The 26,255-nt window shown below is 34.7% G+C and overlaps 2 protein-coding genes across 3 annotated transcripts; one reads left to right on the top strand and one right to left on the bottom strand.

The window, feature by feature from the left end:
* The first annotated feature begins 1,153 nt into the window (after nt 1–1,153).
* On the top strand, nt 1,154–1,705 carry LOC107899216 (putative defensin-like protein 119). Its single transcript, XM_016824869.2, has 2 exons — nt 1,154–1,281; nt 1,371–1,705. The coding sequence occupies exons 1-2, from the start codon at nt 1,230–1,232 to the stop codon at nt 1,565–1,567; spliced, it is 249 nt and encodes an 82-aa protein (XP_016680358.1). The 5' UTR covers nt 1,154–1,229; the 3' UTR covers nt 1,568–1,705.
* Nucleotides 1,706–3,778: 2,073 nt separating this feature from the next.
* LOC107899215 (60S ribosomal protein L21-1) lies at nt 3,779–4,981 on the bottom strand. Of its 2 annotated transcripts, none has more exons than XM_016824868.2 (2): nt 4,652–4,981; nt 3,779–4,225 (listed from the first exon to the last, which is right to left on the bottom strand). In XM_016824868.2, the coding sequence occupies exons 1-2, from the start codon at nt 4,733–4,735 to the stop codon at nt 3,968–3,970; spliced, it is 342 nt and encodes a 113-aa protein (XP_016680357.1). In that variant the 5' UTR covers nt 4,736–4,981; the 3' UTR covers nt 3,779–3,967. The 2 variants fall into 2 exon arrangements, with proteins under 2 accessions (XP_016680357.1, XP_016680356.1); XM_016824867.2 differs by having other exon boundaries at nt 3,779–4,232; nt 4,652–4,922.
* Between the last annotated feature and the right edge of the window lie 21,274 nt (nt 4,982–26,255).

Genomic DNA, 26,255 nt, shown 5'->3' with positions numbered 1-26,255 from the left:
CACTTGGTTGTTACTCTCTCTCCAAAATTAGTTTATTTCCCTAAATATAGAAAAAAAAAGCATTTTGGGATTGTGGTATTTAAAGTTAATTTTGTCATTCTCTTCTTAAAACCCTTAAAATATTTTCAATGATTAATCAAATTAATTGCCACTTGGTTGTTACTCTTTAGGATAAATTTTGAAAAGTCTCTCCGCTAGGCAAAATTTAAGCCTTCAAAAATTAACAGCAACTAATGTTGTGTTCTCCAATGCTTCTAAGATGAGTTTTTCCATTAAAAAGTGTTTTTCCCTAAAAAGCAATAAAGAACAGACGTCAGTGTAGAAATTTTTTTAACTTATTTTAAGTGCTTTTTCACCAATGAAAAAGCAGAAATTTTTAGCTTTTTTCAGCCTAAAAGTGCTTTTGGCTGGTATTTTACTTTTTTAACCTTACTATTTCTTCTTCCAAATAGACGTTAGGTTTATGTTTTAATTTGAATATTAACAATATATGTAATATCTAATATGAGTTATATATTCAAATACATTTTAAAATAAAATAATACAAATGTGTTAAAAGCATTAATTAAAAATAAAAAATAATTTTTAAAATAATACAATTGTGTCAATATCTAATTACAAATATTTAATATTTAAATATAGTTTATATATTCTAATTAAATTTAATAAATAATTTAATAAATAATTAATTAAATTTATATATTAACAATAAGTCATAATAAATTATTTTTTTATATTTTTGCTAAAATATCATAATATTAACTAATTTTAACATTATTTAAATACATATTTGTTACTTTATAATATCATGTCTAAAATAGACATTTTATTTCTCAAAAACACTTTTTGACAGCAATACCAAACACTCCAATTTTTTGAAAGCAGCTCTAAAAGCACTTCTCAAAAACATTTTTTCACAGCATTTTTCAAAAATACTTTTCCAAAAGTATTGCCAAACTAAAACTAAGTATTGAGCACTAAACTTATCTGCTAAAACCCCGTATTCATTCACCTCTGCGAATTTTATTATCTTATAAAAAAAATTCCTTATATGGAATTGGAAATAAAAATCTGAAACAATATTAGTATTGGAAAAAACTCAGATTTTACGCCATGGGACTTGATTATCTTGCCATTTTTAAAACACCCTCAGCTTATAAAATACTGAACCATCCCCTTTCCTTCTTCATTTTATAGTAACACTATTGATTGATTCTGAAATCTGAAGGATGGCTAACCTTTCTTTCAACATAGTCACTGTCCTCTTGTGTGTTTTCGTGGGTTAGTTTGATTTTTTACCTTCAAATGCATGTTATGGTATTTAATCTAATAACTGGTGTTGTAATATTGATCAAATTTATTGCATGCAGTTGCATCGATGATGGGTGAAGCAATAGGACAAGAGATTTGCCATGATGTTCTAGCTGCCCCCGGTGATGGAAAGTGTGACCCTCAAAGTTGCAAAGATAAGTGTGCTTCCAAATGGAATGGCGCCGGATTTTGTGTTCAATTCTATGCAAATCTTCATTCTTGTAATTGTTCTTGGCCTTGCGGCGGCAAGGAATGAAAACTTGCACAAGTTTTAATGCCCAAGTTTATCCACACCCAATTGTTTTCTTTCTTCTTTCTTTTTTTATATGGTAAATAAAGCAATAATTTGCTCCTTAAATTGCCAAGCCTTGAAAAGTCCTGATAAGTGATAACCATACGCAGACATTTGTGCACTCATGTTTCACAGGCCGCTCAAAACATGGTTAACATCGAAAAAAGTAAAGCTGAATAATATGCCGAATCTGTAAATGGCTTCAACACTTTATAATTTGTCGAAATCTAACCTGAAAACAACAAAGATGGCTGAAGCTAACCACACCAGTATACGTGGGATAACAAATATTCTCTCTGCAGTCTCCCAGACCAGCACCAGCGGGTGTCTTTGAACATGCTTGGATCCATCTACTCTTTTGGATCCTTGCTTCATACATCCCAAGTGCAGTCTTGACAGAGCCAAACTCAGCTGTTGAGATAAGAACGACCAAAGAAGTTTTTATCATTACCTAGTAAGAAAAAGGGAAGCTTATGTCTCAATTTCCCTCTTGGAAATTTTGATGGTCCAATTTCCTTATCCGACTTTTTGTTGTAACAAGATTTTTAACTTGTTTTTGTAACATTCCAACTATGTTTTTGGATTTGCGATTTTGACCTGTAACGTGTTTAAATGTTGAGTTGGGCAACAAATATAGTTATTTAATGTAAAAAGGAACTAGATATTAGATTGATAAAGTCCAATTATCAGAAGGAACTTTGAAAAAAAGGTAGAGTTGGTAATCTTCATGACTCTATCTAGCTGAGTTTAAAGACTAAAGGCCTCTTCAGATGGGCGATACGTTTATTTGCGGTTAGTGTAAAAATAACGGTGACGGTGAGATTAAATACTGTAGCGATATTGTGACATGAGACAAAAGGAAAACTAAACACACTGCATCGGGGTAAACGTCCATCTAAAGGGATGTTAAATAGATGAGATAAGATTTTGAATTTAGATGAGTCAAGTGTTTCAAAATTTAGGCATTATCCAGCATAAATCAAATTTGAATTTCAAGCTAAAATATAACTATCTTCTTGGGATAAATTAAAATAGGACTTCAATTTAGAAGTGATTGAAACTGGAGAAACGTTGTTTGTTGGTGGCGGCATTGGTCGATCAACCAAGAAGGTACGGCGTAGGCTGGCAAAACCCCCTGATCCAAACAATCCCATATTGGATGCAAAGGGAATGACAGTGAACTCGAGTGGTATCCCATTCATTACTTTCTCTGAGCGAGTGCATCAATTCATCACTTACTGGATGTCTCGGACTATAATTGTAAAGCTACTTGGCAGAAGGATCTCATACCTCACTATGTCTAGCAAACTACAGACCATCTGGAAAACAAAACACCCATTAAAGATCCTAGATTTGGAAAACGACTACTTTTCTATTAAATTTAGACATGTCTTGAGAAATAGTAACATGCTTGCTGACTGCATAGCTAAGACGGCAGGAGGAATGAAACAGTTGATAGTTCTCATAGATCCACCATCACGTGTGAAGTCTACTAGAGGAGGACATAAACATGTTGCTGCATGAAGCGGTACTTGGACATCAGTCTTGCTGGAAATTTAGTCATGTACTAATTTTATTTGCTACCAAAAAAAGAAGAAAAAAAAAACAAATGTAGCCTAAGGGAGTCGTAAATGACGAATGTAGTTTTAGGGAGTGTTTCATTTTGTATCACTTGGGAGTTTACACTCTTGATTTATTTAAGCATTTCCTTGGAGATATTATACTTTCAAAGTGAAGTACATGGAAATGCTTAAATAAATCAAGAGTGTAAACTCAGGACAAACAATAGAACTCCAAGGAAATGCTCAAACAAATAATTGTAGCCTCAGTATTTACCAATTATTTGTTTGAGTTTAAATACTGAGGCTACAATTATTTGTTTGAGTTTAAATCAGGACAAACAATAGAACTGCTGGACAGATTATTCTATAATTACATGTGGGTTAAATCATCGTCCAATCCAGTTCTTTGCCATTTTGATCATGGTCTGCTCGACAAGGAAGCCTATTTGAGGCCTTGTGGCTCTGGGTGCCAACAAGTGATAGAAAATGCTTGGAAATATAGAATCAGAGGATCCTATGAATATCACTCGCAATGCGCTGAAAGTTTGGAAATCTAAACCAATTAACGAGAACAAGTGTTAAATAGAGAAAACATTCAGTGGTAACAAAATACTAGAATTCAATGGGTTACCCGCAGAGGATGCTATTTTCATAAAAGGATAAATATACTTTTTGACATTTCATGCACTTTCTGTGGTGAAAAACCTTACAACTTGCAGTCATCTGTTTATCCACTGCCATTTTTACTAATCCACGTTCACTTATGTTTGCCAAAAAACACACAAACGCACAACAGCTAGATCTAGTAACCACCCTTGAGATCGTTAACGACATCATATGGTATGGGAGTAACAGTTTCCAAAGTAGCACCCTCTACCATGAAACCAGGTTTGGGTCCTTTTGGCTGCCTCTTGGTGCTAATGACCTCGCCCTTTGCTTTAGCCTCTGCCTTGAGTTGATCATTCTTCACCTTCCTCAGCTTGAATTCCTCAACGCACCTTGAAGGCTGAACGTGCTCTACTCGCACGTGAATCCTCTTCCTTATAGTCCGATTACCGACCTGCAACCTTGAGCATATTAATGCGGACACACAGATTTCAAATCTCACATGAACAGAGCATCCCATGAGAGTGCAAATGTTAAAAATATCAATCAGGCAAGAATATCAAACTAGCCCCCTACACAACCTCAAAGACAAAATTTAAGCACATCCCGAAGAGTGAATTTGGATCTTTTTATGTTAAAAGCAGCCCCAACATGCCATAAAATTAACAAATGCTACACTGATGTTAAGGTGCATATCATCTCATTGAAATACGAGCTTGTCGATGGATCAGACACCCAACATTTTCTAATAAAAATTACGTAAAATATCAGTACTCGGCATCTGAAGACATGAAATGAAACACAAAATCCATAACTATCATAAGCCAAGATCCACAAATACACAAAGAAAACATCATTAAACAGCGTTGTTTAATTAGACCTGCTTGTTGACTTCAACGCCGATGGCACGTTTGGTGACGTTCCAGACACGACCGGTGCGGCCATGGTAGAACTTGTGGGGCATGCCCTTATGAACGGCGCCATTTACCTTGACATCAACATACCCACCGATCTTGTACGTCCTGAGGTAAGTGGACAAAGAAATGTAACCCTTCTTTCTGAAGGGTCTGGCAAACAGATCCCTTGTTCGAGAGCGGGCATTTTTTTGTTTTTTTTACAGATCTCTTAGCTTAGGTTTCCTTTTCTTGAAGTAGTAGCAGCTAGGGTTTCTTTTTCTTTCGGCTTTTTGGGCCCTTTTTTACCTTCTGGTTCTGCGTTTGGGCTTTTGTTCCTATTTTAGCTTGTTATATACCATAGGACGATTATTGTCGATCAGAGCCCAGAAGCCGAAGCTGGCCACGTTGTTTGAGACTATCCTGGCATCTAAGCCCATCCAATCTGGATTATTTCAGGTTTTATCATTTTAGATTCGTTACAAATTTAATTATGATGGATTTCTTTTGATTTTTTTATGTTGTTTTTACCATTTATATTTAAGGTTTGTGATTGTTTCTCTAAATAATTATGTTTTTAAGATTCGAATTTACATTTTTTTAGTACAACATATCTTATAACTACATCTAATATTTATTGATAAATATATTAAATATTTTTATAATGAAAATGAGTTGGATTAATATTAGAATTATATGATTGTTATCTGGGGTCTGCATCAAGAGAGCAACATATTGCCAAAACGTGATAATGTTAGAAGGCAAAATATTAATATAAGTCTCGCTTATTGGGCAATTTTTGTAACGTGGGGGCTTGCCATGATATTTGATTCTTTTCAAAATCGTAAATTCTGTACTTTTATCTGGTTTTTGGTGGTTTCTGGTATGATTTTATGGTTTTTTGGAATGTGATTTATTAGGAAAGTTACTTTGCAATATTTAATAGACATTAGTATTGATTAAAATCCTTAAAAAGTTGCATTAACACATTTGATTCACTAAATAGTTTTCTAAGAATGTAATAATATTTTACAAATTTACCTTTGTTAAATAAAAATAATATTCATGTATTTAATATTTCACAATATGCTTTGAGTTGAACTGCAACATTTGGTATTCATTGTATTTTTTAAATATAACAATACATATATAAAATTTGTTTTAGAATGAATACTCTAATGCAATTGAGATTTCAATGATATATCGAAAGGAAAAAAAAGGAAAAAATAATAAATAAATAAATAAAATATGTAAACTGTCGAAACCATTTTTATTTTTAGAAAAAAACAAAAATTAGTTGTCGATGAAAATTTAGAGTTGCCACAAATCTTTTATTAAGGTGTGATTGGATCACCTAGAATGACTTTGGTCTACGAGTTTTAGAAAAACAGGTTCGGAAGTCAGTTACGTACGAGGAAGGATTAGTACCCTCGTAACGCTCAAAATTTGGTACCAAGTTGATTAATTAGTGTCGTAATGTCGAGAATTAATAAATACGATCCTTAGTTAAATTAAATTATTTATTAAGACTTTCTCATTTTAAAAAAAGAAAATATCACACCTAATGCGTTAGGGCGCAATATTTTATTCCTTTCAAGATGAGTTGGTCCAAAAAACTCGTGTAATAAAACTTAAGAAAATATTTAATTGTTTAAAATTTAAGAAAAAATTGCAGCCCAATACGTTAGGGCACGATTTCCTAAAATCCCAAACATTCAATATTTCCTTTATTATTTTATTTTTTTTAAAAAAATCTTTATCTCGAGAAATCAACGTGTCACATCCAATACGTTAGGACACAACATATAGAATTCCCGATGACAAGTTTTATTTTGTTTGATCAAAGAGTAATTCTCGATTGTTAGATTTAACGAAGAAAATCGGAACCCAATACGTTAAGGCTCAACTTTCTTGAAAACCTAAATACGAGTATTATCTCTATTTTGAAAAGTTCTATTTTTAAATTCGAGTAAAAAGATGACGTGATTGAATGTATGCATAAACGTTACAATAACAAATATATCAATGGCATAGAAACAATATAAACAAATAAATAAACGAAATGAAAAAACAATAATCCATGACATGCAAAATATTAAATGAATAAATGTAAACACAATTAAATAACGAATGAAGAAAGCAAACAAAATAAACAAAGAAAAGAAGATATATAATATGCACATAGAAATTATGAAGATTAAAAATATACATATGGTTTACAAATAAATTTTTGGGTTATAGAACTTATATATATACAATAATATTATACTTATGAAAATAAAGAAAAATAGATAAACATATATAGATTATAAAATAGGTGTTTAAAAATATATATATTTGAGCATTTTTTAAAAAGAATAAGTATCCATATATATATATAAATAAAAAAACATTAGTTAAAAATCATGTACATATATAAAAAAAACTAAATAATAATTACATTATATAAAAATATATACATATATATATAGGGAAATAAATGGGTACATAAAAAGTATATATATAGAAAAAATATTAAATAATAATTACAATATTAAAAATAAAATAAATATACGTATATATATAAAAATATTCGTTTAAAAATATAAATAAATAAATATGTACATTAAAATAACAAATATACATATATATATAGATAAAAATAATTGCAAAAAAGGAATAATTACATTATGGAAATTAATTAATTTAAATATATATATATATATATATATAAAAAACTAAATTGAACTGAATATGAAAAATCTGGGGCAAATCCGCAAATAAATGAAGTCACAAGGACTAAATTGAACACGAGCATAATCACGGAGGGACTAGAAGGGAAATTTTTCCTTTTCCTCTAAACGGCGTCGTTCCATAGGGACCAGATTGAAATTGAAACTAAATTAAGGGGTGAAATTAAAAAAAATAAAAACCTAATTGTAAAAGATTAAAAGGCGGAGGGGCTAAAAGCGCAATTTACCCCTTCGCTCAAAAACACGCGAATCCTAGGTCGGGTCGGGTCGGAGTCGGGTCTCCCAAACGGTACCGCTCAAATCATTTTTATGCCTATTTTAAAAAAACACAAAGAACCTTTAAAAAAGCTCTCATTCTCCAATCGTCCGGCCTAGGTCCGGTCAACGGCCAATCATAGGCCACCACGCCGGTCGCCGATCTCCAGCGCCGGTACCGCCGTCTACGGTGGCCGAAAAAGGAGAAATCTCCTATTCTATCCCTTTGAAGCCCCTAAACCCAGATTTGGACCCGAAACCCACAAAACACTACTGCAAGAGCCTCAAATCTCTGAGAAACCTTTCAGTTTTCGACCTTCACGGCGGTTCTGGGTACCACTCAGGTCGGTTCTTTCCTTTTCTTTCTATTTATTTTCTTAGCATATAGATAAAAAAACATATAATAATAAAAACTGTAGATGAACAAAGATAAAGAAATAAATATCAACCTTGGAACGATTTCTCCTCTTACGGTATTGAACTAACTGTGTTTTTGCTGTAAAGGTAATTGTGTTTTTTATTGATTTTCAATCGGTCCCCATTACAGTATGTTCAGATTGCTTTTATAGCAATCGTAAAATATACAAAGAAATCTGCTAATATCTGTTTGATTTGATTTCAAAATCTTTGATTTTCTTTCCTTTCTTGTGTTTGCAGGTGAAGATCGTATGGAGATTCGGCCTTTGGGGAATATTTGAGTTGCGGCGGCTGAAGCTTACCTCAGAAACCCTAGGGTTTCTGCCACTATTTTGGGCCACTGGATTTGGGCCTCCATTTTTGTATTTTGGGCCTTGTTTTGTTCTGGACTTGTAAAAATACTGGACATTTCATTATTATTTTTATTATGGGCCGGGTAAAATTTAGGCGTTACAGCTGCCCCTCTTTGCTCGTTATCGTGTAACAGGAACGGAGCAAAGACTTTAAAAATGCCCAAATTTTCCCGGTCGTACTGAATTTTGGTACTCTTCTTCTTCAAATAGCCTCATTCCTTCCTACTGCATCTTTAGAAGTATAGGAACTAGTGCTTCAATCTACTCCACTGCAACTTTAGGGAGATAAGACTTGTAGCTTCAGCTTGATCTGCTGCAACTTGAAAATGATGTTGATGCGATTTGCTCTACTTGTGAATTCAGAAAGATAAGACTTGCTTACTTAGTCAGCTCCACTGCAACTTCAGGGAGATAAGACTAGATGTGATCTGCTCTCTGCAAATTTAGAGAGATAAGATCCAAGATTTTAATCCGTTCCACTGCAACTTCAGGGAGATAGGATTAGCTTTAATCTACTCCACTGTAACCTCAGGGAGATAAGATTTGCCATCTTCAATCTGTCTCACTGCAACTTCAGGAGGATAAGACTTGTTTACTTAGTCTGCTCCACTGCAACTTCAGGGAGATAAGACTAGATGCGATCTGCTCTCTGCAACTTCAGAGAGATAAGATCCAAGGTTTTAATCCGCTCCACTGCAACTTCAGGGAGATAGAATTATCGGCTTTAATCTGCTCCACTACAACTTCAGGGAGATAAGATTTGCCATCTTCAGTCTGCCTCACTGCAACTTCAGGAGGATAAGACTTGCTTACTTAGTCTACTCCACTGCAACTTCCGGGAGATAAGACTAAATGCGATCTGCTCTCTGCAACTTCAGAGAGATAAAATCCAAGGTTTTAATCCGCTCCACTGCAAATTTAGGGAGATAGGATTATCGACTTTAATCTACTCTACTGCAACCTCAGGGAGATAAGATTTGCCATCTTTAGTCTACCTTACTATAACTTCAAGAGGATAAGACTTGTTTACTTAGTCTACTCCACTGCAACTTCAGGGAGATAAGGCTAGATGCGATCTGCTCTCTGCAACTTCAGAGAGATAAGATCCAAGGTTTTAATCCGCTCCATTGTAACTTCAGAGAGATAGGATTATCGGCTTTAATCTACTCCACTGCAACTTCAGGGAGATAAGATTTGCCATCTTCAGTCTGCCTCACTGCAACTTCAGGAGGATAAGACTTGCTTACTTAGTCTGCTCCACTGTAACTTCTGGGAGATAAGACTAAATGCGATCTGCTCTCTGCAACTTCAGAGAGATAAGATCCAAGGTTTTAATCCGCTCCACTGCAACTTCAGGGAGATAGGATTATTGGCCACCGATCTGTTCTCTAGGGAATATGACCTGTAAAAATCCATTCTATGAACTTAATTATGCCTAGTGATTAGGATGTTATGATCAAAATGAATTCAATGCTCCTAACTAGACATGTATGAATGACATTTGAATGAATGCAGCATGTCATTTTTTGAGAATTATCACTCAAGTTATCATTTCTTAAAGTTTATTAAGGTTTTATCACTGATGCCTTTTGCTTGGCTGACATCTCCAAAGAAACACTTAATCAAATTTCCCCCTCATTGTGAACTTCAAAGCTCAATCCACTAGGACGCAGAATTTGTACCATCTTCCTTCCACCGTGACCCAAGGGTAGGAAAATTTGACTTTTCTCAATCCTCTTCTATCGTAATTCAAGGATGCTGAACATGAAACTCTTTTACACCATTCCCAAGGTGTCCTACCAAATGCTATGCCCAAATGAAGAGTTTTCTTGCCATATGAGACTTCTTCCTACTCAATCAAGACTTCTTGCCATCTCATTCGATATTTAGACAACCAAATCCGAAAAAGTAGTCTTAATTTAGACTTTTTCCTTCTTAGGCTCTTAAACTTTTAAACTTGGTGCATTCTAAACAATAGTTCTATTTCAGGTTACTAAATTATTTAGAAATTCCCAGAGTAATATGCAAAACTTCTTTTGTGAAAGTTTATTAGTCCATCAATCATTATTCTAATGCGACATGCTTTCACAACGATAAAAAAACTGAGTAAGAGATGAATTAATTTAGGTCATAACTCAAATAATAGAAAAGGAATTTATTGATAGCAAGTGTCTTGAAAAGAAAAAGTATTCAAGAACAGCAAAGAATGAAGTATTTACAAGAACAAACAAAATCGGTACAAGTTATATGAAGACTAGGTGCATTGGATATCGCAGCTTGAACTTCTCCATGCAAACTAAGAACCATTTTGAATTCAACATGTGTTTAGGGGATCTACAGTACTTTGTCGATGCCCCAAGACGTCGTATATCCTTTTCTTGTTGACTTAGGTGTAGCAAGATCACCACATGCCCCAATCTAACAGTGTTTGAGCCGTCCTTTTCGGGTTTTCAACTTAAATCCCCTTTGGTCTCAAGGCGCCCTTTTCGGGTTTTCACCTTGGCCTCTCCTTTTTCTTTTCTTTTCTGTTTTTTGAAAACCAGAGCGCTCTTCGCGGGTTTTCACTTTGATTCCTCCTTTCCTTCAAGTGAAATATTTCTTGACTGAATCTGAATTTACAGGATTCGGCAAATTCTTACTATCCATTTCACTCAAAATCAAAGCACCTCTAGAAAAAGCCTTTTTTACAACATAATGTCCTTCCCAATTTGGCATCAATTTCCCTCTGAAATCTTTTTGTAGAGGGAGGATTTTCTTCAATACCAAGTCCCCCACATGAAATTCTCTAGGACAGACCTTTTTGTTATATGCTCTCATCATTCGTTTCTGGTACATTTGACCGTGACGAATAGCTTTTAGCCTTTTCTCTTCTATCAGGTTCAACTGATCATACCGAGATTGGATCCATTCAGCCTCCTCCAAATTTAATTCAGCTAATACTCAGAAAGAAGGAATTTCGACTTCAATGGGTAGGACTGCTTCCATCCCATAAACCAAAGAAAAAGGTATTGCCCCAGTAGAAGTCCTGATAGATGTTCGGTAAGCAAGAAGAGCGAATGGTAACTTCTTATGCCAATCCTTGTAAGTTTCAGCCATTTTCGCCACATTTCTTGATATTTTTGTTGGCCGCCTCCACGCACCATTCATTTTTGGACGGTACGATGATGAATTATGGTGTCTAATATTGAACTAGCTACAGATTTCCGCTATTATGCTGTTATTCAAATTCAGCGTATTGTCGGATATGATTCTTTCAGGCATTCTATATCGACATATGCTATCTTTCTTCAAAAACTTACTAACTGCTGACTTCGTGACATTAGCATATGAGGCTGCTTCTACCCACTTAGTGAAGTAGTCAATAACCACAAAAATGAAACGATGTTCATTAGAAGCCTTCGGCGATATTGTCCCAATGACATCCATTCTCCACATGGAGAAAGGCCATGGAGAAGTCATAACATGAAGAGGTGAAGGAGGCACGTGCATTTTATCCCCATAAATTTGGCATTTATGGCACTTCTTGGCATAATTGTTGCAATCTCCTTTCATGGTGGACCAATAATAACCGAATCTCATGATCTGTCTAGCCATGGTGAATCTATTGGCGTGTGTTTCACAAATACCCTCATGGACTTATTCTAAAATTTCCTTAGCCTCCACAGCATCCACGCATCTCAACAGTACTCGATCCTTTCCCTTTTTGTATAGAACCTCTCCATCTAGAACATAGTCAATAGCTAATCTCCTCAATGTCCTCTTATCATTCTCCGTTGCCTGATCAGGATATTCACGATTCTTCACATATAGTAATATATCTTGGTACCAGGGATGATTATCATTCTCCACTTCTTTAATACTATAGCAGTGGGCTGGGATCTCATAAATACTAATTTGAATGGGCTTCATGTCCTCTAATCTGTTCACTTTAATCATGGAGGCTAAAGTGGCCAAAGCATTAGCCATCTGATTTTCTTCCCGTGGAAGATAACAGAAGGTAATGTTGTCAAAATCTTCAATCAACTCTAGAACCAATCTCCGATAACAGATCAACTTAGGGTCTCTTGTTTCTCATTCCCCTCTTAGTTGGTATATTACCAATGCCGAGTCTCCGTACACTTTTAGTGTCTTAATTTTCCGCTCTATGGCTGCCCGGATACCCATGATGCAAGCTTCATACTCAGCCATGTTATTAGTGCAATCAAAGTCCAATTTACTGGTGAAAGGATGATAATCTTCATTCGGAGACACCAGGACTGCCCCAATCCCATTGCCTAACGCATTCGATGCCCCGTCAAAGTTTAATCTCCAAGAATGATTTTCTTGGGGATTCTCTTGAGCATTTGCCACATACATCAAATCTTCATTCGGGAAATCAAAGTCCAGAGGCTCATAATCTTCTAAAGCTCTGCTAGCCAAGAAATCTGCTATCGCACTCCCCTTGATGGCCTTTTGACTTACATATACTATATCAAACTCATAGAGCAAGATTTTTCATCTAGCTATTCTCCCATTCAATGCCGTTGACTCCATCATATACTTTAAAGGGTCTAATTTTGAAATTAGACAAGTCGTATGATAGAGTAAGTATTGCCTCAACCTCTTGGTCGTCCAAATCAAGGTGTAACATAATTTTTCGATAGGCGAATATCTCATTTCACAATCAGTGAATTTCTTACTGAGATAGTATATCGCCTTTTCCTTCTTTCCAGTTGCATCATGTTGACCCCACACACATCCCATGGAATTGTCGAACACCGTTAAATACAAAATCAAGGGTCTATCTGGGCTAGGTGGTGACAACACCGGAGTATTGGATAGGTATTGCTTTATCTTTTCAAAAGCTTCCTGGCATTCTTCATTCCAAACACCAGAATTATGTTTCTTCAAAAGGTGAAATATGGGGTCACATTTCTCGGTCAACTGAGAAATGAACCGAGCAATATAATTCAGTCTTCCTAAGAAACCTCGAACTTCTTTTTGAGTACGTGGTGGCGGTAAATCCCTTATTGCCCTAACCTTGTCTGGGTCAATCTTGATCCTTTTCTCACTAACTACAAAGCCCAACAGCTTTCCTGACCTGGCTCCAAAAGTGCATTTTGTTGGATTGAGTTTGAGCCGAAACTTTCTTAGTCTTAAGAACAATTTTCTTAGAACCTGCACATGCTTATCCTCTGTTCTGGATTTGGCAATCATATCGTCAACATAAACCTCAATCTCTTTGTGCATCATGTCGTGGAACAAGGCTACCATCGCTCTCTGATATGTTGCTCCCGCATTCTTTAGTTTGATAGCATTACTTTGTAGCAAAATGTTCCCCACAAAGTAATGAATGTAGTCTTTCCCATATCTTCAGGGTGCATCTTTATCTGATTGTACCCTGAGAAACCATCCATGAAGGAAAATAGTGAATATCTCGCCATATTGTCAACAAAAGTATCGATATGCGGCAATGAAAAATTATCTTTTGGGCTCACTTTGTTCAAATCTCTGTAATCCACGCACATTTGTACTTTTCCATCTTTTTTAGAAACTGGAACGATGTTGGCTACCCATTCAAAATATTTGGCCTCCTGTAAAAACCCCGCATCAAACTGTTTCTTGACTTCCTCTTTTATTTTAAGCACAATATCGGGCCTCATTCTTCTTAGTTTCTGCTGAACTGGCTTACAATCCTCTCTTATAGGTAGGTGATGTACCACAATGTCAGTGTTCAATCTGGGCATATCCTGGTATGACCATACGAAGACGTCTTTGAATTCTTGGAGTAATTCAATGAGGTCTCGTCTTGTCTTGGCAGAGATCTCAGTTTCAATTTTCACCTCTTTCCCTTCTTCCAAGCTCACAACTTCTATTGCTTTCTTGTGAGGTAGAATTTGTTTTTCTTCCTGCTCTACCATTCTTGACAAATCCAAAGATAAACCACCATCTACGTCACCCTCAAAGTCCTGCGATCCCTCTAAACACATGTTTCGTTCAAAAGAAAACTCTGAGTTTGTGGCAGCGTCATTCACGTCATTGATATACAAGGACCTATTATGGTTATAAAAGAATGTATGAATTTATGTGCAATTATCTGTGCAATATGATTATAATTGAAAGAATAATTTAAGGTATTTACTCGTATGGGAAAAATAAAAGAATATTTGCTCAAAAGAGTTGTACTTCATTAAAATAATGATATTTGAACATAAGCCTTTTTCACAAAAGAGTTCTTATTATTTCTAGGCGAAAACAACAAGTTTGTTCTGAACATTACTCTGAGATAGTTCTAAAGACTTTAGGTATTTCTTCCGCAGTCTAATTATTTAGAACACTCCCAGGTTCATAAAGACATATGTCTAACAAACTTCCCCCTTCATTTGCATCCTCATTTATGGCATTGATGTGCATATTTTCCAACGTCTCTTCGATGCTTTCCTCAATTGACATCCTTCTCTCAGAATGAATGATCCCACCAGATACGAAGGTTTTGGATATGTGGGGAATTATCATTGGCTTCCATTTGATCTCCTCCCCACTTAAACGTGCCCTTCTTCTTTCCTATTTTCTTTCCAATTCCTTCTTTCTTTGTCCTCTGTCTGGCTTATACCCTAAGCCAAAATTGTTTTATTTTTCTTTCAGCACTGGAACCTCAATTCTCCCTTGCAGGTATTTCCCTAATCCTCTTCTAGGTAAAGCTCCTTTTTCCTACCAACAGTTGCAAACCCATCTCTGTAGTCTTGGGTATTTTAGGCACCAGAATCTTACTTCCCTCAGGAACAAATGTTGCATTCACAAACTCCAGAGATCGAAAAGAGCATTCCACCGACTCGTCATTAGTATCTACATATGGCGCCTCATTGGATACAGCTGCTATGATATCCTCTTTAGCATTTATTGTCACCAGCTGACCTTCTGATACTAACTTCAATTTCTGATGTAATGATGATGGCACAGCTTCCACCGAATGTATCCATGGCCTCCTCAATAAAAAATTGTAGGAGGGTTTGATGTCCATCACAATGAAATCCACTTCGTAAATTGTTGGGCCAATCAGTAGGGGTATCTCGATTCTTCCCATGACCTTTCTTTCTCTATCGTTAAATGCCCTCACTACGTTTAGGCATGTCTTCATGTGCGAGCTGTCTAGGGGAAGCCTGTTAAGTGTGGACAATGACAACACGTTCAATGCTGATCCATTGTCAATCAGAACTCCTGGCAAAGTATACCCTTTGCATCGTGTAGTGATATACAAAGCCTTGGTAGACCCCATGCCCCCAGGTGGTATTTAATCATCATTGAAGAATATGAAATTATCAGCACTGATATTATTGACCAACCGATCTAATTTTCCAACAGAAATATCATCGGCCACATAAGTCTCGTTCAGCACCTTCATCAATGCACTTCGATGTACTTCTGAATTCAAAAGTAAGGCTAGTATAGATATGCGAGCCGGTTGTTTATGCAACTGTTCGACGACATTATGCTCACTATACTTCAAAAATTTGAGAAATTCCACAGCTTCTTCCTCTTCCACTAGCTTATTGATAGATAGCACAGGCTCAGCTATTTTCTTTTTTTGTTCCACTATTACAGCCTTTCTTTTCACAGATTCTGGATCGGCACTCACACTCTGGTCCTTTGTAGTCTTCTTTCCAAGGACAGTTGTATTGCACTCGTAGTTCCACGGAACCTTCCTACTATCTGGGTAAGAAAAGGTTGCAGGTTTCTTTATTATGATCCTTGGCATTACTGGCGTTCTCACCTCATCATTCTTTGGTAGTGAGATGATGACCACAGGCTGCGCTACTCTTGGAACCTTTGTGGATTCGGATGTGCAGATACTCCCCTCCTTCTTACCTTCTTCATAAAACTCCATTTCCTTGTTATTCATCAAACCTTGAACCAATGCTCTAAATTCTGTGCATTCTGTGCATTCTTCCATCTTCTTCCAGATCCATCTCAAAGGAATCTTCACTTCTGCAATATTTTCCTTGATTTTTCTACCCGTGTTCCCTCCTATCATGTTCACTCCATTTTCATTATGATTAGGTAACGGATTCTCTGTATTGGGTGGATCATCCACTTTAACGACACCTATGCTTCTGAGTCTTTCTACCAGTTTCTTGAACGCCGTACAATGTTCTATAGAATGCCCCACGATTCTCGCATGATAATCGCATTGTGCATTTGTATCGTACCACTTGGGGTATGAAGGTTGCAGAGGTTTCAAGTGGTAAGGGGAAACCACGTGTGCATTGAATAGATTCTAATATAGCTCCCTATACGACATTGTAATTGGTGTAAATTGAAGCTTCTTCGTATTTTGCCTTGTGTCAGATCCCCGTTTTGTTGATCCTTGTTGGTTAACAACCACTTTTTCCGGTTGATTCATGGTAATCGTCTTTGAATATGAACTTGTGTTGTTGACCTCATTTTCCTTCTTCTTCGAGGCTGACCTTTTGCTACTTTCTCCAGCATCTATCTTCCATCTTCTGATAGCATTTTCTATCATTTCACCATTCATAACTATGTCAGAAAAGCTTTTAGTAGCACTTCCTAACATATGTGTAATAAATGGGCCTTCAATGTGTTAACGAAAAGCATCGTCATCTCTCTTTCTAGAAGAGGTGGCTGAACTTGGACTGCAACCTCCCTCCATCTCTGTGCGTATTTCCTAAAACTTTCACCAAGTTTCTTTTACATGTTCTGCAGAGTGATTCTATCAGGTACCATGTCAGTCACATGGCTGTACTATTTTATAAATGCCTGTGCTAGATCTCTCCATGAATTAATCTGGGTACGGTTCAATAGATTGTACCACTTGGATGCTGCCCCTGTGAGGCTATCTTGAAAGCAATGTATCAGTAGTTGATCATTATTAACATACCCAGTCATCCATCTGCAAAACATAGTAATATGGGCTTCGAGGCTACTAGTTCCATTGTACTTCTCAAATTCTGGCATTTTAAACTTGTATGGGAGTACCAAATCTGGAACCAAGCTCAATTCTTTAGCATCAATCCCATAGTAGCTATCAACAAATTCTATTGCTCTAAATTTCTCCTCTAGCCATTTGTACTTTTCTTCTAGTTGTTTTGGCAATTCATCATTCATTTTCTCCTTTCCAGCTGTTTCATCGAAGTCAAGGATAGCAGGATTAACAAGGTTGTCTCTGGGGTTAGAGCCCGATCCAGCTTGAAAATTCATTTGTATTGTAGCGTCGGCCTGGATCTGCTGAGGCTTAATGGTGATAGAAGATTTGTATGGATATATCTCAACATGCTGTGGGGTAAAGTTTGGGGGATAAACAGGTCCCTCGCTGTCTCCTTCTTCAACATTAAGCATAAAGCCTTTTCCTTTATCAGTTCCCTTATTCAACCATTGAGTTAATTGGGCCATCATACTCCCTTGAGATTCCATCATTTTGTCTATCATTTTTTGCTGAATTTTCTCAAGCTGCTCATTCATTTGCTATTGAAGCTGCTCCTGCATTTCCTTTTGGAACTGTTCTAGCCTTTCCATCCTTTGATCCATGTTCTTAGTTTTTGATCGAGTACCGTAGCGGTGTTTGGTAGGTTGGTTGGTTTCTAGATTAACTGAGGAGTGATTTAAATTAATTAGAATCTTTTAATATATTTTTTAAATGCATATGAAGTAATGCATGAAATGAATGCAAAAAAGGCGTCAATTTTGATTCAATTCCATTTAAGAAAACTTTACTAGAAATTAAATTTCTTTACATAAAGTGAATTACAAATAAGACTTTGCCCTAGTACCCAGAACTCTAATATTTCTAAGTAACAGAGCTAATTCTTGCCCTCGATCCGATTCGAATTCATACTTCACACTCAGCATGTCAGCCTGTACTGCTAAAGTCTGTATGTGATCAGCCACTTCTCGAATCTGGACCACAGCTTCTTCCATAAGATGATCTCTACTCTTAACTTGACTCTGAAAGTAGCGAAGCTGTTCATTATTACGACTTTCATTTGCTTTTAAGTACTTGATCTGGATCTCATAATTTTGCAGCGCCGTTTCTATCTCTTCGATTCTTTTCTTCATTTTTTCAATCTTGCTCAAGCTTGCTTTCAACTCTATCGCGAGATTTTGATTTCGCTACTGACGAAGACATCCTTCCAACACGATCACCCTATCCTTTAACTCGCCCTTTTCCTTTTGGCTTTCTGACAAACTCTTTTCTAAAGCCGCGTTTCGCCTCTACTTCTCTTGGAATTTCTGTTCCCATCTATCGGCTTTGTCCTTTTCTTCTCGAATTTCTGCTCGCCACTGTTCTGAAGTTTTTCCCAGCCCGGCAGTTCTCATTGACAGGCACAACCTTTTATAATCCGTCTTCAGACTACCAAACTCCTTCTTAGCCTTGTTTTTCTCCTTTCTTAATTTCTCAGTTTCAAGCTTCTGAATGTCTATGTCTAATCTCAAGTTCGTCTTTCCCTCCTCCATTTACTTTATCTTCTTTTCTAAATCTGCATTTCTTCTCTCAAAATCTTGTCTTATGATTTCCAACTCAGAAGGGATGACTCGCAAATGCTCCTCTATTGACTGGCGACTTTTTTAACTTACCTTGCGTATATTGTCGTTGATTCTCCTATCCCACCATTCATTATACTCAGGAGTTGTCATCGGACCCACAACTAACCCCTTCATTTGGCGAGTCTGTTTCCACGCACTGGACATCTCTTGAATTTTCTTTCTATAACAATCATCTCTGTACGAAAATTCACAATCAGCTATCCCTTGGGTCGCAGGTATAAATTGCCTTGACCTATATTGCCTTAGCACCAATAATGGGGCATATCCAATAGCTCCCCAAACTCCAAGCAGTGGAACCCAATGAAAATTACCGCACCTATACAAGATCTCATCTGGTAACAACCAAGGAGCTCTCCACTCAACGTCCTCCTCCTAAAGATTCTGAAGAATTACCATCCATTTCTCCTCTGAAATTTCATCTCTCTTGGGCGTAGCTACTATCTCCTTTAGTGGTAAATAATTTTCAGAGAAAACCCGATACGAAACCTTATCCACCTTCCAAAAGTGACTGTGAAACCATGCGAGTAGAAGCTGTGCATATCCAATAAATCTACCCTCACTCGTTTTTCGGTATGCACTCAATGACCTAAAGGTTTCTACTAAAATCATTGAAATCAGCGTAACCTTCTTATCAAGCCGGTCGAATAAATCGGTGACTGCTTCATCCACATACCCGAAGGCTTTAGGGAAGACAACCAAACCGTATATACTTAAAGCAAAGACATCTAACCTCTTTCTCATGTCTGGGTGTGTTAGAATTGCATCTTTGAAACTTCTCCAAGGAACGCATTTACTATGCCCCTTTTGCTTAATCCGTGCAGCAACCCACTGCTCACTCATTCCTGTTATACTCATCAGCTTCTTTGAAAAGGTTGGCACATTTACCGCTCTCGAGTAGACTCTGTCCACTTAAAAATTTAAACATCGGAGTAAAGCCACATATTCCTCTATCGTAGGCACCAAATCGACTTTCCCAAATGTAAAGCAGCTATAAGCAGGATTCCAGAACTGGGCGAGGGCTTGAAACAAATGCTTGTCTACCTTTACATCAAGAAAATAAGGTAGATCCCCATAATTATTATAAAATAGTTGTCTAACCTCATCACTCCACTAACCCCAAATTTTCTTCAATTCTTGCAAATTGTTTTTAGTTACACTGATGCGCGCAAAGTCCCATAATTCCGATACATGCCCGTCAGTCAAACTATCACCCTTTTCTTGCTATGTTGTTTCAAACCAAGTTCGGACAGCCGCATTATCCTCCACTTTATCCAGAAACCCTTTTTCCATGAAGAGCTTTCTATCTAGCAACTGAATATGAACCGATGCCTTTTATAATGGAATGAAATGCCATGACATGTAAATAAAACACGAAAAGTCAGTATCATATAAACATAGAATATAATAGTAAAATTCCTACTCGGATATCTAATAGGGTTTAGTATAGTTCTACCTAGGGTGGATTCCTAAGGTTCATTATATGAGGTTTGGCTTCTAGAGCAAGGGTACCTGAACTAGCAGATTCCTCAATCCTCACCCATTATAGGCTCATATAGACTGAGTTCAGTTCAGGGGAATACATTTCCCTATGGCTGCACGGAGATGAAAATCTCACGAAAACATAGGTACGGATGTATCCCGGAAGCGGTCCACTACCCTGCACGGAGGTGAAAACCTCATGAAGGACTAGCTTCTCGCTCCCACTTAAAAGGGTAAAATCATTCAACTCATGTAATGTGTAATGCAAACAATACTTAAATACATTAAGCAAGAAGATAATGAATGCAAAAAGATATCATGAATTTTTTTTAAAATACTTTCTCGACCATAAGACAAAAATTAATCAACTTTGTGGCTCGAGTCTCTTATTTTTTTTTGAAAAAAGTCCCTAGCGGAGTCGCCAAGCTGCCGAAACCATTTTTATTTTTGGAAAAAAACAAAAATTAGTTGTCGATGAAAATTTGGAGTCGCCACCAATCTTTTATTAAGGTGTGATTGGATCACCTAGAATGACTTTGGTCTACGAGTTTTAGAAAAATAGGTTCGGGAGTCAGTTATGTACGGGAAGGATTAGCACCCTCATAACGTCCAAAAATTGGTACCAAGTTGATTAATTAGTGTCGTAATGTTGAGAATTAATAAATACGATCCTTAGTTGAATTAAATTATTTATTAAGACTTTCTCATTTTAAAAAAAGAAAATATCACACCCAATGCATTAGGGCACATATTTTATTCCTTTCAAGATGAGTTGGTCCAAAAAACTCGTGTAATAAAACTTAAGAAAATATTTAATTGTTTAAAATTTATGAAGAAATCGCAGCCCAATATGTTAGGGCACGATTTCCTAAAATCCCAAACATTCAATATTTCCTTTATTATTTTATTTTTTTTAAAAATTTTTATCTTGAGAAATCAACGTGTCACATCCAATACGTTAGGACACAACATATTGAATTCCCGATGACAAGTTTTATTTTGTTTGATCAAAGAGTAATTCTCGATTGTTAGATTTAACGAAGAAAATCGAAACCCAATACGTTAGGGCTCAACTTTCTTGAAAATCCTAAATATGAGTATTATCTCTATTTTGAAAAGTTCTATTTTTAAATTCGAGTAAAAAGATGACGTGATTGAATGTATGCATAAATGTTACAATAACAAATACATCAATGGCATAGAAACAATATAAACAAATAAATAAACAAAATGAAAAAACAATAATCCATGACATGCAAAATATTAAATGAATAAATGTAAACACGATTAAATAACGAATGAAGAAAGCAAACAAAATAAATAAAGAAAAGAAGATATAGAATATGCACATAGAAATTATGAAGATTAAAAATATACATATGGTTTACAAATAAATTTTTGGGTTATAGAACTTATATATATATACAATACATAATATACTTATGAAAATAAAGGAAAATAGATAAACATATATAGATTATAAAATAGGTGTTTAAAAATATATATATTTGAGCATTTTTTAAAAAGAATAAATATCCATATATATAAATAAAAAAATTCGTTAAAAAAATATATACACATGTACATATATAAAAAAAACAAACTAAATAATAATTACATTATATAAAAAAATATACATATATAGGGAAATAAATGGGTACATAAAAAGTATATATAGAGAAAAAAATATTAAATAATAATTACAATATTAAAAATAAAAATAAAAATACGTATATATATAAAAATATTCGTTAAAAAATATAAATAAATAAATATGTACATAAAAACAACAAATATACATATATATATAGATAAAAATAATTGCAAAAAAGGAATAATTACATTATGGAAATTAATTAATTTAAAAAAAAATATATAAAAAAACTAAATTGAACTGAATATGAAAAATCTGGGGCAAATCCGCAAATAAATGAAGTCACAAGGACTAAATTGAACACGAGCATAATCACGGAGGGACTGGAAGGTAAATTTTTCCTTTTCCTCTAAATGGCGTCGTTCTATAGGGACCAGATCGAAATTGAAACTAAATTAAAGGGCAAAATTAAAAAAATAAAATAAAAACCTAATTGTAAAATATTAAAAAGGCGGAGGGGCTAAACGCGCAATTTATCGCTCCGCTCAAAAACACGCGGATCCTAGGCCGGGTCGGGTCGAAGTCGGGTCAGCCTCCCCAAAACGACGCCGTTTTGGGCGTCTGGGGGGCTCTCCAAAACAGTACCGTTTTGGTTCCCTATAAAAGCCCCCTCACTCTCCAAAAAAAAAATCATTTTTATGGCTATTTAAAAAAAAACAGAGAACCTTTAAAAAAGCTCTCCTTCTCCAATCGTTCGGCCTAGGTCCGGTCACCGGCCAGTCATCGGCCATCGCGCCAACCGCCGATCTCCGGCGCTGGCACTGCCGTCTGCCGTGGCTGAAAAAGGAAAAAATCTCCTATTCTATCCCTTTGAAGCCCCTAAACCCAGATCTGGACTCGAAACCCACAAAACACTGCTGCAAGAGCCTCAAATCTCCGAGAAATCTTTCGGTTTCCGACCGTTCACGACGGTTCTGGGTACCACTCAGGTCGTTTCTTTCCTTTTCTTTCTATTTATTTTCTTAGCATATAGATAAAAAAACATATAATAATAAAAACTGTAGATTAACAAAGATAAAGAAATAAATATCAACCTTGGAACGATTTCTCCTCTTTCGGTATTGAACTAACTATGTTTTTGCTGTAAAGGTAATTGTGTTTTTTATTGATTTTCAATCGGTCCCCATTACAGTATGTTCAGATTGCTTTTATAGCAATCGTAAAATATACAAAGAAATCTGCTAATATCTGTTTGATTTGATTTCGAAATCTTTGATTTGCTTTCCTTTCTTGTGTTTGCAGGTGAAGATCGTGTGGAGATTCGGCCTTTGGGGAAGATTTGAGTTGCGGCGGCTGAAGCTTACCTCAGAAACCCTAGGGTTTCTGCCACTTCTTTGGGCCACTGGATTTGGGCCTCCGTTTTTGTATTTTGGGCCTTGTTTTGTTCTGGACTTGTAAAAATACTGGACATTTCATTATTATTTTTATTATGGGCCGGGTAAAATTTAGGCATTACATAAACAATATACCATGTAGGTGATTAAATATGCATATAAAAAATAAAATTAGAAAAAGAACTTAGTTTTGAAGTTAAAATAACAAGAGAGTTGATGGTGGAAATAAGGTAATAGTTTTTTTTCTTTTTTCTTTTTTACGTTTAATAGGTTAATACCTTCTTTAATATATTTTTAACTGTCCAATCTATATAGGAAAGTAACTTCTCATATTTTATCATGGGAATCACATTGTCATATTTATGAAAAATAATTCTTCCAAAGAAAATAATTTTTTAATATACCAAATGTTTCAATTGATTAAATTTTCAAGAAAATTATTACTTTCAATAATACTAAACGCTATTTTAAGATTTTGTTTCTCCAGCAACATATTTTTTTTAATTCATAAAAAAAATAAGAACAAAAAAATAATAATAGAAACATAAATAACAAAATTAAATGGATTGAATGAGTTTTACAGCTTTTTTACCTATACATCTCTTTTGCCGGTATATGGTACTAGTGGAACCGCTAATTGAATTGAATAAGTTCAGTTTTGATAGCTATGGGTGTGGATGTAGTTTTGCTCTTGTTATGGCAAAGTTATCATATATTAACATTGACTCCAAAGGTCAAGATTTAAGCCTTGTGTAACTCATTCCCTTCTCCTAAACTTGTAATTGCAATATATATATAATTGTGATCAATTGCAAAAAAAAAAAAAATTTAAAATACAAAATCATAATTGTAACATCGTAATCACCATTTATATCTTTCAGAAAGGCTTAAAAAGTTTATGGTAATTAAATTATATCAATTTTCTCAAATTCATATTTAAATTATATCTTTTTTGTCTTAAATTGGTATCTGAATTATTTTTTGATCACAAGTGATATCTAAACTATACTTTGTTATCCAAAGTGATACCTAAACTATATCCCGTTACCTTAATTACCCCTAACCATTAAAGAAATCTCTTAACCAATCATTTTGTGACACGTGGTATCTTTAACTAAAAAATCAAATAAAGTTAATTATTATTTCCTCAAGTTTTTTTTAAAAAAATTATAAACATATTTATCTCTTTTCTTTTTCACCCAAGAACTTCGATAACGAAACATTCAAGAATCTATCGAAAAATTCATCCAAACCCAGTTTTCGACGATAAAATCCATATTTTGGCGAGCTACTTTTCCATTCTTAAATCGACTCCTTTCTCATCCAAATTCAAGACCTATGCATTATTTTTCTTAAAAATAACTTTTTCCTTTCTTTTCTATATACTTTGCATAATATAATTAATTTCGGGTGAACCTCTATAATGAAAAATGTATGAAAAAAAGCATGAAATCTAAATATCGAGAAGATGTAGAAAAAATTGTAAGAGAATTGCGAAGAAAAATTATCGAAAATTTTAAAAAATACATTAAATAAGAAGAAAGGATCTTGGGGAGGGAGATTATGAAAAAATAGAAAAAAAATTAATTTAATTTAATTTAATTTTAATTTAAAAATGCAACATGTCACAAATGATTGACTAAAATATTTTTTAATGGCTAGGATAATTTAATTAACAAAATGAAAATATAAAAAAAATATTTGTTACTTGTTTTTCACAATAAAAACATGAGCAAATAAGTACTAGCTAGTAATTAAATTAAAGAATAATTATTAAACAAATAACAATGTTTCTAACATAATAAATTAAATTAAAATAAAATAAACCTAAGTAATCAAATAAAAAGTATAATACTTTCTGTTTTGAATAAATTTACTTTTAATTTTGTTTGGTTAATTTTTAAGTTTTTTGTTTTAAGGTAATTTAGTAAATGAGCAAATAAATAAACATACACAAAATAATTGGTGTCATATTCTTCTTTCTTTGATTCATCACCGAAATTATGAAGGGAAAAAGCACCATTTTTGAGCTTTAAGTTTTGGCTAGCACAATAACCTTGCATGTAAGTGATTTTTCTATTCATTTTTAGTAATTTTTATGTTTATGAGCTCGTTTTAGCTTAATCTAGTTAACCCACAGGTCAGTTTATAATTTTGTTAAAAGCTTAAGGAATTTCCATGAATGAGTTTATAGTGCTTGTGAATTTAATTGATAGATTATTAAGCTTGATTGTTAAATAGACATTTTTGTTAAGTGATTTTTTTATGATTTTGTAATTAAGAACTTATTTGAGAAAATAGTGAAAATCAATGGTAAACTTGTAAAATGATGGAAATTTTAGGCTATTATGAACCTCTAGGAAATTTAGTTAGTAGGATTTTTATTTAAAAATGGTGAAATTGCAAGTTTCGGGTTTAGGGACTAAATTGCATAAAAGGTAAATTTTAAGGGCAATTTTATAAATATTCATTATAAAGGGTTAAATGTTAAATTAATTATTTTAAATTCTGAAACGGGATTAATTGAATAAAAATATTCATCTAAATCAAGAAACAACTCAAACTGACACTAATCGCGAGAAAGCTTAAATAGCGGATTTGTCGTTGGATCACGTTAGGGCATCGTTTTGGTGCAAGTAAGTTCGTATGAACTGTAATCACTTAAAAATTGCTTAAATTGAATGTTTATTATGTTGTTTAGATATAAATGAATCAATATACAAATGTATCAATGTTATGATGAATTGACGAATATCGAGTCCTGATTGAACCTTAGGAATTTTTAGGATACAAATGACATGTCATTAGAGATTTCATCTTTCGGGCGT

Source organism: Gossypium hirsutum, chromosome D04, assembly GCF_007990345.1.
Source record: "Gossypium hirsutum isolate 1008001.06 chromosome D04, Gossypium_hirsutum_v2.1, whole genome shotgun sequence".
Taxonomy (NCBI): domain Eukaryota; kingdom Viridiplantae; phylum Streptophyta; class Magnoliopsida; order Malvales; family Malvaceae; genus Gossypium; species Gossypium hirsutum.
The sequence above is the reverse complement of the archived record's forward strand: the minus strand, read 5'-3'. Positions and strand labels throughout refer to the sequence as shown.

What these genes read in the sequence shown, in the direction of transcription:
- LOC107899216 (XM_016824869.2), top strand. Translation starts at nt 1,230, where the DNA reads ATGGCTAACCTTTCTTTCAACATAGTCACTGTCCTCTTGTGTGTTTTC. An exon ending in CCTCTTGTGTGTTTTCGTGG is followed by an intron (nt 1,282 to 1,370) that starts GTTAGTTTGATT and finishes TATTGCATGCAG; the next exon opens with TTGCATCGATGATGGGTGAA.
- LOC107899215 (XM_016824867.2), bottom strand. Translation starts at nt 4,755, where the DNA reads ATGGCGCCGTTCATAAGGGCATGCCCCACAAGTTCTACCATGGCCGCA. An exon ending in GCGTTGAAGTCAACAAGCAG is followed by an intron (nt 4,233 to 4,651) that starts GTCTAATTAAAC and finishes AATATGCTCAAG; the next exon opens with GTTGCAGGTCGGTAATCGGA.